The following is a 15349-nucleotide window of genomic DNA, read 5'->3' as shown; positions in this document are numbered from 1 at the left end:
AAATTTGTGGCTAGATTGTTTTTTTCCTGAACAGCACAGGTTTGGGTTGAGCAAAGCATTCATGAATTTCCTGTTAAATGTGTAATATTAATTTGCTTACTGTTAAGAAGTTTCTCTCCTCCACTCACAAAAAACACCAAACACATACATTTACAAGAGAATTAATCGTATTTATGGCTGCCTAAACATCTCAACATGTAAGAATACAATATACAGAGTATATTATTTTACTTTAGAAATAGCCAACAGCAGTGTAATTACTGATTTTATCAAGTCTATTAGGCAAGACACTTGGTGCTTTTGGTCAAATTAGTTTGTAATAACAATTTTCTACTAACAAAAGAGTCTTCCTTTTCAAATGGTGCCCCTTTTTTAATATAAGAACAAATTTTGTTGATGGGAATGTCATTATTGAAAGGCCTTCTCTCGGGAGCCAGAAAATGTGTCTGTGGCAGAAAACTGAGTGCAGTGTGTTGATGCAGAATAGGTTTTGCTGTGCAGCACAATCAAAGCAGTGCCAAGGTATCCACAGGAGCTCCACTGAGTAATTTAATGTTGCTGAGATGCACCGCCCATAATTTATTGCTCAGTTAAAATGTTCTCCAAAGGGCTCACATCTCATTCACACATCACAAATCATATAAATTCTGCTTTAACTGATCTTAATGTCAAAACTCCCATTGCCTTAATTGGGGCAGGAGTTTCATATTATTATTTTATGTAAAAGCACATAAAGCATTATAGTTTAAAGTTGTCTATCTAAAAATAAAGCCAGAACATAACTACTGGTATTTCAGTAATTCAGGCAATGGCATCATAGGGAGAACAAAGTGTGTGGGACAGAATAAATTTCTTCTCTACAATTTGTTTTTGGCAAAGCATATAAAATGTGCTTTGCATCTGAACTTTTCTGGAAAGTTTTCAGGGTTTTTTAGGTAGGAAAACAGTTCTTCCTGATAAAGCGACTTAATTTTTTTTCCTAATGCAGAGAAAGATTTAATCCTGTAAGATGCAGACATTTATTTACTTCTCCTACTTCACAGCCATTTTCAGTTTCCAATTTTTGCTTAGTTTCTTTTTCCTCAAAAATGCATGCAAAAATCCATGTCCTTGTTTTCGCTCTCTGCTTTCCAGAGGAAGTTTAAAATTCTTTCTCAAGCTCCAATCCTCATTTCTTTTGTGACCTAAGCCCCCAAATCTGCCTAACTTCTGAACATTTTTGTTCTTAGCTGCTATTTAATGAGATCTGGGATTTTGCTGCCGTCTTTGGTTTCTATTCCCGACTCATTCTGGAAAACCAGGTTTCTATCTCAAGACATACCTTGGGGGAATTCAGGTCTCCTCTGTTAAAAAGCTACATATGCATGGTACAGTCACATGTATGACCTGTGTGATGAGGACTTGATAAGTAAAACACAGTCTCTGAAATACTTCAGTGTAGTGACATTCAGTTACCAGAAACTGGAGGTACTGGAGAGTCCAATGTATTTCTCTTCAAGGTTATGAGATTTCAAGACTTCTCGCTTGTTCATCAAAGAATGACCATAGCACGAGTCACACTTGTGAGTCAAAATCATCTTCTGACCTCACCCTCTTTCAAGTTTCTCCTTCTTGGTCCAGAGCCCAGGGCTGTTAAAGCTCTCCAGAGAACAGCTCACAGAAACTCAGCAATGGACAAATCGTGGTTTTAATTTCCATTTCCTTTGGAACACCTGAAAAACGAGCCTGAGCTGTGGCCATTGCTGACCCCACAGGTGCCACTGTGGTGTTTACTCAGGAAAGAACTGCCCCCAGGGAGGAGTGACTGCCAGGTCAGAGCTGTCCAGGTCCGGGTCTCTTCCAGTCAGGGGGATTGTGCCTTGCAGCTGTCCCTGTGGCAGCTGCATCCCTTGAGAATTGCTGTGCAGCATCCCCCAGCAGGGCTCTAGCAGCATGCCTTGCTGTTCAAGGGGAGGGCTTGCAGCATGCACAGGCAGGAGGTTCAGCCTGACATTCTGCAGGCGTTAAGGGAATTTCCTGGGTGCCTCAAAGGCTTCCTGGGCTTCCCTTAGTGAGGGGAAGACCTTTGACACTTACACAGGATTCCAGCAGGCTGAGCTGAAGATCATGAAGTTAGCAGATGAAAAGACTTAGAGCTGAAAGAGGTGGTAACAAAGCCTAAATTTTCTGGCAATTTTCTGGAATTGACAACCTCTTTAAGCTAGAGATGATAGAACATATTATCAACACAATTAAATGGAAAATAAATCCATTGTGCTATTTAGAGGAGAAAAAGAAAGAAAACATTTGCATTCATAAAGCAATTCTTAATCATTATAATTTGCTACCTCAGGTTTTAGCTGCCTGAAGTTTAGAAATTGTCAGTTAAATCAAATTTCAATATTGAATCTGCCCTGGTGTCAGGAGTTAAGCCTTCTAATAGTCACTTTTTTTCTTTTATAATTATTTTATATTGTGTTATTTTTGGATCTAACTAACATTTTCTAACTGATTTGAGTCAGAAACCATCTGAATTTGTCAAATACCATTGTAATGTGTCAATTGTGCACATGCTGCTTCCCACACACTCCCCCTCTCCCCGTGCCCAAACAAATGTCTGTGTCAGCTTAGAGGTGAAAAGATGGCTTTGCTCATAAGATTATGGCCTCATACATTTTGTCCTTATTGTACTCCTGTTATTATAATGCTCTTGAAAAAACCTCTGCTGCTCGCAGGTTTTGGGACTTAGAAGATTTAATGCACAGCCTGTGATTGCCTTTGGGAAGTGCCGTGCATGTCTTGCAGTCTTGAATAAACTGCACGAGGTCAACAAGGTTTGGAGGTTCTAAACATCATGTGGGCCTTTCTCTGTGTTCATCTCTGTGTTCATGTCTGTGTTTCCTTTGGGGCTGTCCTTACTCTGACTTTCAGGACAGCAGTCATGGGGCACAGGGTTCCCTCAGACTCTCAGAACGGGGTTGGTTTTCCTCAGCCGTGCTCAGATGCTCTCGCGCCTGGAGTGTTTGCAGAGGGAGCACAGAGGGGCCCTTTCCTGGCACAGTGGTTCCACTGCATCCCAAGGCTTGTGAGCACAGCCTTGGCTGGGACAGACCAGGAAATGCCCTGTGGACAGTGCAGACAAACTGTAATGGATCAACCTCAAGCTGTAATAAAGGAAGATGAATTGCCTTATCCTAGATGGTATAAATTAATATACTGTGGGTTTATATGAATGACTAATAAATTACAGGAAGGGAGCCAGTTTTGAAAAAGACAAACAAACCACAGCATGGATATCTTTATGTCTTAACTAAATGTGTTTGAATTCATGCAAAACTTCTACTCATTCCAGCTTCCACCCAGCTAGGGAAATGCAAGGAAATGGGAGACAATAAATGCTTCCAGAGAAGATCTCTTGTGAGTTGTGAGGAAGAAAAAACCTTTTTTTTTTTTTTTTTTCCTAGTTTTAGAGTTAATATCAGTGTGGTACAACTTAATATGCCTGAAGAGGGAAAAGTTTTTTTGTATAATTCTTACCTGCTGATTATCCAGCTTATTTGCTCATTTGAGTTTAACTGGCTGTGTAGTGCTCTGCTTTTTTAGTTCCTGGAACTTCACATACAAATCTGTGTATAGATCTCTTCCATCATCTTCAGCAAATGTAAACCAAAGAAAAGTAGCTTGCTTATCACTTTACTTTATAGAATGCAGTGAATTTGTAAACACTGTTGAGAAGCACTGAAATATTTCTTAACCATTCTTGCCTTTTCCATTTTAAACGTAAAATGAAAAAGTCCCATCTTATGTAAAACTTTAAAAAATTCCAAAAAAGATACATGTTAATCTTTAAAATCTCATAATAAGTACTGTATATAATCAAAATTATGGAACTTTCTCAATAATATGAATTCTGTTTTTCTTTTCTAATTAAACATACAGTTTCATATAGCCTGAAATAGACAGCATGGTAAAAGGTTTTTGTTGTGATGTTTAAATAAATGCAGTGTGGCACTACTATGTTTTTGGAAACCTAAAATCTGACTCATATATCCTGAAGAATCAGTAGCTCAAATAAGACAAGACAAAACACTTTTGAATTTTGAAAATTCTCTTATTTTGAAGACACTGCATAGGGGTAGGAAAATACCAGAGATTTGAGAGCTGTGTTAACCTGTGGATAAACACTGGCTTGAACCAGTCTAATATTTTGTAGTTGTCCTTTTGTCTCTGAGTAAGAAACTTGAAGTATTCATTGATCATGTTACATATGAAGGTTTTTCCTTCATAATCTATTACTTTATGAAAGCCTCTAGAGTGGTTTCTGCACTTAGTTCTATGGAAACATTTTACCAGCCTTTAGCAGGGAGAATATAAACACCCCCCCAGCCACAACGCCATCTGCTCATCTCAGGATTAGATATTTCTTATTTTAAAGCAAGTATCCAAAACAGTGCAAAAGGATCAATAATTTTCATGATGTGAAAATATTTGAAGAGAGATAGTCCGATGCAAAAGAATTGCTTTGCATTCCCAGAGAGCATGGATGTTTTCCATTATTAGTAACATTTCCACACCACAGGTCACACAAAGCTTATATAGCCATAGTTTTTACATATGGGGATGTATCTCCAAAATTCATCTCCAAGATAAGAGCTTGCAAATAATTTGATACATTATTTTGTTTTGCTTTTGCTTTATTGTTCTTTTCCTCTTCCCAATACCAGTCTCTAAGGTCTAAACTGTACCATTTGTTCATAATATTATTTTATTTTCTTCCCCCCCATATAATTAAGGAAATGATGTTGCTGCCACTCATTTGACTGCTGTTATTGCTCACTGGACACCAACTGGAGAAATCTAAGGCTGGTAGAATTGCACTCACTGTATTCTGAGAGTTCCTTAAAAAGTGCCATCAAAAGTATTCCCTAGGAATCAGTAAGAGGAAAGTTTTGGTGCTTTTTGTGTTTATTTGCTTGTTTAGTTTTTTTTTTATTTGATTGTTTGTTTTTTTAAGAGCTCAGACCTTTAACAGAATCAGGAGGAATGAAAAGCATCTGGTACTTGAAATTTGAGTTGCATAAGGAGTTCCCTTTTGATGTGAGTTCATTTTTACTGCCTCATTGTGGTTCTACTGCATCTGTCTGCAGTCAAGAGATGTCCTTTGGCTCAGTGCAGCCTGTGTCCCTCAGAGCCTGTGAACCACACCTGAGTGCCACTGGAACACACGGGTGTGTCTGCATGCTCAGGCAATTCACGTATTCCATTAATAAATACAGAATACTTCAACTGCCCTGCAAACCAGAATCCCAAATGCCATAAAAAGCTCTGAAATTTTATCCATCACTTCTCATTTTTCAACATCGACAAGACTTTTGGCCTTCATCTATTACATAAACTCACCAATCTCTCCTCTGGCTCTACAGTCATTACAAGATAAAGAGATTTGAGATCCCTGTTTTCCATTTCACCTTTCCCTGACACATCCCCAGTTTAATCTTCCTGTTGCTTAGTTATTTCAAAAATGGGCAAAACCAACTACTGTGAAGATAAGTATGCTTTCTTCTGAAAGAAGATCTATTGCAACATAGGAATGAACTCAAAGCTCCCAGATTAGTCCTAGAATATAAAATAATTCAGCTTTAAAAGGATCAGTCTTCCAAGTCCACAGTTTCCTAATAGTTAAACAAAAAAGCAAGAAATGAAAAGAATGAACTTCAATTTGCCATAAATATATTTGTATGCTTTTCCCAAATGGCCAGTGAAAAAAAAATTTGTTAATTGCCCACTTTTACCTGTGGCCAGAGCCCTCTCTGCTGTCTCAGTGGGTTTTGCTGCTTTCTTCACAAAGGGAGAAACTTGAATCTCACTGATGTCCGGGGGTTTTACAAAAGACAAGGCAGGAAAGAGTTTAGGGTTCTATGTGTGGACTTTGTTTGTTTTCATGATTATTTTTATTTATTTTTTTTTTTAATTTGGTTTCATGCTAAATGTCAACTCTCCATCTTTGAGGTGATTTCTGTTAACTCATCAGGTATTTTCCTCAGCATCTGGTACACACAGCTATATAATAGGTATAGAAATTACCTTGCATCTGAGTTTGGTGCAAATGGGGTGGATATTCCTTGGTGCAGTGCTCCCTCTTGCCTGGGGGAGTACATTCTTCAAACTGAAATTCATTTAGCTGTCACCATTGTATTCCTTATGTAGGAGTTGCAATGACATAACATTCAGATTGTGCCTGCAGGAAGAAAGCTCAATTTATAACCAGAGCAAAGATAAGCCTCTTATATTTTCCCCTTCTGTTTCATTTTGTGTCTTCATCCTTTCCAGTCAATAGGAGATGGATGGTGAGAGGAGTGTAAATGGAGAGGGTTCAGCAATAAGGCAATCTGATGGTGTAGTGTAGCCTCTTAAGGTGTCTTTTTGTGTGATCTTCTATGTACTTCAAGACCAAATATCCAAATGTTCAACAGCTGGATTTGAAGGACAGGTTTTTCCAGAAAAACCTCAGATCCTCTGGTTAAATTGTGAAGAAGTGCAGACTTTTATCAGTAATTAAAATGCAGACATTTGTTTTCTCTACAATGTACAAAACACAGAAGTAATAGTAGGTATTGTTCCAAAAATCCAAAGTGAGAAGGTGACCAAGAGCTGAGTGTTCTCGCCTACCCTTCTGCTTCGTGTCTTGTCAAGTTGGGTTTCTGGGGATGCCCTTTCTCTTGTACCAGGGCTTTGCAACTGAAAGCAATTCCTTCAAAATTGTCTGAACCTAGTTAGGCTGACAGTTGAGAATACATTATAAATATTCTGAAAATTGCCTTTTTATTTTGGTGTCTTAATTGGAGGGATATCTGGAAGTGTTGGTTTTCTTATCAGTGTAGTACAATGTGCATGTCATTTTTCTTTTATATTTGAATGTTTATTCTAGGGATTTTGATAGAGGCTTTTGAGTAATACTATTAATATTGGAAGTATGTTAAATAATTTCTCTTTATAGATAAAATTACCTGAATAGATATGAAACACAAACCAAATTAATTAGGCATGGTTTCTTCTCTTCTAGTGAATAAACACAAACCCTGGATTGAGACATCGTACCATGGAATCATAACTGAAAACAACGACACTGTGATTTTGGACCCTCCCCTGGTTGCTTTGGATAAAGATGCACCTGTTCCCTTTGCAGGTAGGAATGTACATGAGCAGCAGCATTTGAGCCTGTGGACTGCATTTTGAATTTATTGGCATTTGTAAAGAAGAAATTTCTAGTGTAATTTGAAGGGCACATGTAAAGGTTGTGTCTGAGTACTCAGAACCTGACTGTTGGCCCAGAGATCCTGAAATGAGGTGTTTCCTACACTGAATTTGTTGTGAAGTAGAACAGAATAAAGAGAATAATACAGCAGGCTCCCACTATCAATATATTTTTAATGAAAACACAATAATTACACAATTACACATTAATTTGCTTTTATAGAAATTAATCATTGCAATTGCCTGAAGTAATAATACATAATTATTTTTGTTCAGCAGTAACAGCCCCTGCTTTCTCCTGGCTATGGACAAAATGTGTGACAAATACTTAAAGTTGCTCAAATCATATCTTACTGTGTAAGCACTTTTTAACTGTCAAGACTCAGACAGAAAATTTAATGGAGTTTTTTAACACTTTTGCTCAGGTTGCTGTATGATAGATGTATGTCATATACAAGTTTGCATTTGTATTAAGTCTATTTTACCTGACACTTTTTCTGTCCTGAGTCCCTTAAGCAGAATATGGGACTTCTGCATGTTGAGCAAGTTCTCTCTTAAATTCCCTCTGTCATTAAAAATACTTTTTTGAAGAAAAGAGAGAATAGTAAAGCTTGATAGCTACTATGAAGATCTTAAGATGGTGTAGTTGTTAGAAAGATGGTATTGTTTAAGAATCTTCACCCTTTCTAAGGAAAGGAAATGGTAAAGGTGAGTATCCTTGTTCTCAGGAAGTCTTCATGTTCGGGAAGCAGAAGTCCAAGTGCTTGTCCCAAACAGCATTTTACAGCATCGTGAAAGAATTATTCTCAGTCACTTTTCCCAAAAGCTTACACTGGCATCAGCTCCTACCCTCCCAAACCAGGGCTCTCAAATGGTTTTTATATATTGACCCCCATTTTAATATCAAGATTGTTTGTTGCTCATGCTGCCAAGTGATTCTTGGCTGCATGAAGATCAATTCCTAGTGAAAAGATGCCATTGTCATTTTTTACCTCTACCAATGTGAGTGTTTGGTTCTTTTGCTTGCATTCCCTTAGGATCCTTCCAGGGATGTTAATCACGTGCTGTTGTCACTGACACTGCAAACTCTGATGACTGGGAATTCATTAACCTAATTATTTTCATCAGCTTTTACATTGGGAGAATCAACACATTTTTCATTAAATAGTGATTTACTTTTCATGTAGAAAACCATCCTTTGAAATCTGAACTTACACAGACAGAATGGCTTTTGTGATAAGGGTTACATTAGGCAGTAGTTTTAATTTAGCTTCTCGATTTATTGATTTGAAGTATTTATATTTTGAGAAGTATCTACTTCTTACAAGGGTAAATACTTTCTGTGTATTCCCTGGTATTAATAGTTTATTTCCTGATAATATTTGGCCTCATGATCTGCAGTCCAGGCATAATGTTATAGTACTGATTGAACCCTTCATTCACTTGAAGGGCCTGCATTCTCTATGTTTTTGAAAAAACCTCTATGCACTTTTGAAAAAAACTCCTGTCTTTTTAAATTGTTGGAGGAACTTACTATTTCTGTTGTAGTTTTTGATTTAATATCATATACTTTTATTTGGTTTCAGAATAGCATTATTTTATAAAAGGTTTTTATGGAAAATTAAATTTGCATAATGTATTTAGTAGGAGAAACTGAAACAGATACAATATTAACAATATTCAGTAGCTGTACATTTAATAGTATGTTACTGTGGACTATCTTTTATGGCCATATTTTATTTAAATGTGGAAATTTCAGTTATAGATCAGTCTTTAATTGTAACAGAGAGTCAGAGCTCCAACAGTTCCTTTATCATCAGCCTGTTAATATTTTCAGTATTTTGTGCAACTATTGGAGAAAAAAAAAATTCTAGTGCTTGGAAAGTTCTCCATGTTTGGTTGGCTGGCTGTTTTATTAATGGGCCCGGATTCGAGAATATATCGGAGCAGTTTCTGATCTGTGCTGAAATGTCTGCTGAGATCTCCTTGAGCAAACTGTAGTAAGACTAAATTTATGTGAATTCTTACTCTGCAACAGCCCCTGCAATAGTTTACAGGCAGATGGTTGGCTCTTCCATCAGGATTTATGCTACCTTATAGAAATAAATAAACCAGCGTGCATTTGACTTTAAAAACACACACACAAAATCTATTGACAAAAGATTGCCTCTAACAAACCAAAACAAAACCCAAATGTCAAACCAAACAAAAAAGACAACAACCCAGCTGCTATGTAACCATTCACTACAGATGGGCAGGAGTTCTACAGGACCAGAACTGAACCAAAACAGAAGGCACAGTGTCAGTTACCCTCCAGGCTGATGTTCCCAGGGCACACCTGCACAGAGACATGGCTGGATGTTATCTGAACTGTGAAATCTTCCTGCTCTTCTCAGTGCCTTCCCTTTGAAGTCCTGGTCTTCCTTCAGTGACAGCTTTAGGGAAAGGTACAGGATTTACCACTGTGAAGGTTATGGTAGGGGAAACGCCTATTTATTGAATACATTTATCTACTAACTTATACTTATTCCATATTTATATGTTGTTGCTAGTGGGGGTGTAGTTCTTTTGGACATGTGCTTAACTTAGTCCTTGTGTTTGCACCATGCTCCTTGCTGCTTGCCCTGGTGCACAGGTAGTTCATGCATTTCGTTTTTTACACCTGGGCAAATAATTTTTCACCACGTAACTGCTTTGTTAATAAGAACTAAGCTGTTAAGAGGCATTTCCTATTCAGTGATTCTTACCTGCCCTTAGTGCTTTGATATGCTTTCTGAGCCCATTCCTATGAGCTCTTTTTTTTTAGTTTAAATGCTACTTGTGGCACAGGCCTACTCCAAACTGCAAACAGTGTTTTGGTTTTTACTTACGGAAACTTTTAACTTTTTTCCCAATACCTCTGTCTTTTTTCATCACGATGCCTACTAAGGTAAGCCTGTCAACCCTTTCTAGGAGTGCACACACTATGGTGCATGTCAAACCTGAGTGGTCACAGGAACAAATTACTGTAATCTGCACTTTTTTTTTCACCTCTATCTAATGTTTAACATCAAGGGTGATGACAGGAGGAAAAAGGAGTCTTCTGTGCAGGAGGTCTGTGTTTCCAGGAAGGACTAAGGCGAGAGTAACAGGACTAAATGTGCCTGTGAAAATGCTGGCTGTCAAATGTGATCAGCATTTTTTGTAACTGGAGCACGAAGACTTTCACAAGATTGCAATGAATGGCTTTTTATGTCTCTTTATCTAATGAATTTATTGTGAATAATTGAAGTATATGTAAAGTCCTGGTTCTTAAAATTATTGTGGTATAAACATACCTCACTTTATTTTTTTTAATGCAATTGTATTTTTTGTCTCCTAGTTTGGAAGGAAAGTTTGAAAATACCAGTAAAAGCTTGTAAGTGTGAGAAGTTTTGGATCAGCAGTTTTCCATATTTCAGTTCTTTAAGTCCTGGCCCAAAAAGGATTTTCACAGACTGGTGTTGAAATACAACTGAACTTTAAAATAACTAAACTCACCATGGCATCCTGTCTTTTGCAGAGTATCAGAGACATTTCCTGACCCTCCTCGCCTCCCCTTGGCCGAAAAATACCCCCCAGAAAGTGAACCCCTACAAAACCCACAAAGAAATTGTAACAGTTCAGGCTTAGGGCTAGTTTGTCTAGAAGCAAGGTGGGATCTACTGAATCAGTTTGTCAGGATTCTGTCCCTCACTAAATGCTATGAGATGATGGATGGCTTTTGGAAGAGACATCTACCTGCATTCCAGTAACTACGTTTTGTCAGCAATGCTGTGCAAAAACAGATCTGTAAGGCACTTCAGGATGTCCTCAGTCCATGCTTCTGCCCAAGGCAGGCCCCTTGTCATTCCTTAGAAACAGTTTTCTGTCCTAATCTTACAGGTCTGTAGTGGCAGAGATGCAAGTTTCCCTGAGTGATATATTGCACACTTCACCATATTCCTAGTTTTTCATGAAGCTTGGTCTGAACTTTCTGTACAGTGGTTTTAGCCCATTCATTTTAGTCCTATCCACAAGGCACAGCAGATTTTTTTTGTGCAGAGAAAACTCTTTTTGTGCAGAAGCCTTTTATGTTACTCCCTAAAAGCACTGTGAGGATCCTAAACAGCCTGGTGTGGAGAGGGTTTTCACTGCTCAAGGTGTTTTCTGAAGCAGAAAACGGGAGGTACATTCAGGGTATCGCCGGCCAGGGGCTATGTACAAATCACAAACGGGATGGGACTGCTGAGGAAGGTGTCTCGAGCTGTTTATTTGCCAGCATCAGCCTCATTGCATGGTTATGACACTGGGAAAATGCCAGCTCACATCCCAGGCAGCAGACAAAGCAGCCTACCTTTTACAACTTACCCAAAACCCTAATTTTAAAAATTCCCACACAGGGCAGTGAGGTGATGGATATCCATTCTCATCCTGGAAAAGAAGAGCTAAACTTGTCACTGTGCCCCCATTTCTGGGCTGATAAAGTCACACTTGAGTGCCTTGTGTCCCAGCAAGGATGAGCTGGGTAATTGTACCAGGGTGAGCTTGGCCCATTACATCTTTAGCTACTTTTATGCTCTTGATTTATAGAGAGTCTTTCTTAGCAAGATCAGAGGTCTGGCTCCCCTCAGACCAGTAATTTGTGTCTCAGAAGCAGTTCTAGTTCACATCTCCTGACTATGTTTTGGCTTTGCTAAAAGCACTGTAAAGAATAAGGAGACAACAAAACCAGCCAGGAAGGGTGACAGAATATTCACTAAACGGCAAGATGCAACCACAAACTCACCAAATCGTCTCTGTTGTTTTAGCAGCTCAAAGGAGTGTGTATTCTCAGCTACGCCCCAGCAAATCCAGCACTTGTCAACCCACTTACACCCAGGGACCGAACAGAAAATCCCATTTCTCTGTTTCAGACTGTGAAGCTGTCCAGCCTCCTTGTGTGTTTGTATTGAAAAGCAGTGGTATTAATAATAGCAACTGTCCTTTTGATGCAACACTGAAAATACAGAACTTATTCTAAAATTGTCGTTCTGAATATTATCATTTCTACTCACTGTCAGCCAGACTTAGAACACAAGTTGGTTTAGGATGCCCAGAATTAATTTGTGTTAAATATTTTTCTGTGAAAATGAAGCATGATTAAAGAAATACAACATGCAGGCAAAGTCGTGGAGTGTTGCAGTTTTTTATAAGAATTTTTTAATGATGTTTGATTTCTAGCTTTCAAGCTTACATTTATTACTGTAGCTTAATTAGTTAAGACTTTAGCCTTCAAAGGCAAAAAACGTAATCTCTTCCCAGTGATCCTAATCTAAGGTAAAATAAAAGATTGGTAATAGCACAATTAATTCTGGGGATGCTGTTTTTGACTTAAGGGATGCTGCTTATCATCCAGTAAAGTTAAGAGTGATAAACATGCTCAGGTTTCAGATATAGAATGAAGCAAAAAAACAATCACTCTCACAGCAACCTCTGTTAGTCCCTGAAGCTCAGAGATGAGGGCTTTGAGGGCTTTTAAGTTTGTTTATTTTCTGTGATTGCCTTTCTTAGTCATTTTTACAGCTGTAAAATAATAGTAGGTGATATCAGTGTGTCCAAAGAAGACTAAAGGGTCAGGGATTCAGGCTGTTCTGATGGAGATTTTAGTGGCTCCTAAGGGGTCTTCATTGCAGGAGAAGGGAGCCAGGGAGAAAATGAGAAATATGTGCTTGGGTTGGGAGTGAATGCAAGTTCCTCCTGACAAATAAAATTAATAAGGAATGGGAACATTGAGATACTTCATTACACCTAAATATGCTAAATTACTTGAAGGTAGAAAGAAGCAAGGAAAATAACCAAGAAATTCCAGTCTGATGATATCCAGTTGGACTTTTAAAACTACTTATAGAAAATAGTGTTTTGTGATACATTTGAACTGTTTTTGAGTAGTTTTCTTTATGTACAAGACTTGATCTTTAGAAAAATAGGGCAGGATATTACTGTGGATCACAACCCTAGACAATAGAACAGGGACAGAATCTGTCATTTTATAATCCTGAAGTGTACTAAATAACCATTTAAGTAAAAAAATAGTAAGTTAAAATAGATTGTCACTGAAGGTGCCAGGAAAATAGTGAGAGTTTTAAACTTTTGGGCTATTCAGAACACAAGAGAGAAAACTGAGTGGGGAGTACTGGAATTGCTAAGCCTATCGGTTCAAAAATTTCTTGCTGCTGTTAAGCTCTGAGGATGGATGTAGATTTTGTGTCACATTCCTTTGAAACTAATGAAGCCATGCTGTATGAGAGCCATTGCAATGGGCCTGAATCTGCAGCTGAAATACAAAGTCATTTATTTCAATGAACTATAAACACTTTTATTTTCAACAAAGTATTTTAAAAGCTGGAGAAGGTATTTATTTTGTTGAAGTACTATTTTGACAATTTTTTTTCTGCAATGAAACATTTTAGTGTGAATTAAGATGAAACTTGCTTTTGAGATGTGAGATTTGCTATGAAGTTAAGCGTGGTTTCTAAACTTTTTAGACAGTCTAAAATCAGAGCTGGTTCCTGAAGGATTTCAAATTCTGAAAGTCACAGGAAAGACAGCAGAGGAAACTCATCTGTTTGGGGATGAAAAAGGATGAGGACTAGTTATTTTCTTATGGTTTGAGTGATACATGGAGGGTTACCTGAGGTCTGAGCAGGCTCATATATTAAAAGAAGTGTGAGCAGCTGAAAAATGTAAAACTGCTCTAGTTATCCCTCAACATTAAGATTGCAGTGGAAATCATAGCTGCTTAGGTTCTTACAATTTCAGATAGAAATGAATGTTTTCTAATATGTATTGATATAAAATAAATTATTTTAAATAACTATGCTAGCAAGCATAACCCCAGTCTATGAAGATTTATGGTGAGACAGTTGAAGCAAACAAGAATGATACCCCAGGACATTTTCTCTTCTTGTGTAGTTTGATTCTCTTCATTATTTGATATTCAAGAAGTAGTAAGCTTGAGCTGCTCACTTCTGCTCTCCAGTGTGTGTGAAGAATCCAAAATCTGTACCCATCTTTAACTTCCAGTGCTGCAATAACAGCAGGGACCCTCAGAGGGGGGGATGAAGGAGCAGAATGAGGTCTCAAAGGAAGGAACAAACTAAGTCAAATAATGGAAATTCCACTCTAATAACTTTCTTCGCACTTTCATTCCATCTGTGGTCAACCCATTAATTCAATTATATCTCTTTCCTTTACATAAATGATTTCCTTTTATGTGTGAGTTACTGTGTTGTCATGTTCCTAGGTGAATGATGATGAAAATCAAAAAGGATTGCTTGTAAAAGCATGCAGCATTCTTTATACAGACTTAGAAAGATAATTTATAATGCCAGGAAGTGTTAGTAATGCAGCAAGTGGAATTGGAATATTCACCACTTAAAAGTTTACTGCAACAAAAGTGGCACTGAAGGATTCCACCTTGCTTTAAAAATAAAATCAAAAGTCTTTAAAATGTTTTCCTCAGAACAGAACTACTTAAGTAAATGTAAAGCAGCAGGGACAAGCCACTTGTTTGTAATGCTTTCTAAATATTAAAGAAGTTTTAAAAGAGCAGCCTGAATAGGTAATTATTCTTTGGAGCTCCTTGTGCTTATTGGTTAACAATTCTCTTGCGAAAGGAATAGATAAGAGCCCACACTTTTCTTTAAACCTGCTTCTTTCCACTCAACTGAAAAAAAATTATTTTTCTGGACAGGAACAAACACTCCTAATAGCCTGAAACCGCTGTTGATCCCTTTACTTGCTAGGGCCACCTAAAAAATGCATGGGATGCTACTATTATAAAGCAAGAAGAGGAAGGAGAAGATAAAGAATTCAAACTCTGGACAGGTGGTTTAGGTCACTGATTTTCTGATCAATTCTTCTGTTTCTAACTGTGTGAAATGGATCAGACCAATTTCTTCTGGCTTGTGGTTTCCTCCACTGTCCATTTTTCTGTGTTTAGATTATTAAAAAACCTCTCCCAAATGCTTTATTTTCAGGGACTGTGGAGCACTATGCATCTCTGAGTGCAGCCCCAGCACAATGAGGATTTGCTACTCTCAGCTGTTTTCTATTCCATAACCATTTATGGTACAGG

At 37.8% G+C, this 15349-nt stretch overlaps 1 protein-coding gene across 2 annotated transcripts in view; it reads left to right on the top strand.

Annotated features, from left to right (window-relative positions):
* The window catches only part of CLSTN2 (calsyntenin 2), a 354435-nt gene that overhangs the window by 117486 nt on the left and 221600 nt on the right, over positions 1 to 15349 (top strand). For both annotated transcript variants that reach the window (XM_072933585.1, XM_072933586.1), the window contains exon 2: positions 7043 to 7165. In XM_072933585.1, the coding sequence (XP_072789686.1) occupies positions 7043 to 7165 (123 nt within the window). The remainder of the gene's footprint in view (positions 1 to 7042; positions 7166 to 15349) is intronic.

Source organism: Taeniopygia guttata, chromosome 9, assembly GCF_048771995.1.
Source record: "Taeniopygia guttata chromosome 9, bTaeGut7.mat, whole genome shotgun sequence".
Taxonomy (NCBI): Eukaryota; Metazoa; Chordata; class Aves; order Passeriformes; family Estrildidae; genus Taeniopygia; species Taeniopygia guttata.
The sequence above is the reverse complement of the archived record's forward strand: the minus strand, read 5'-3'. Positions and strand labels throughout refer to the sequence as shown.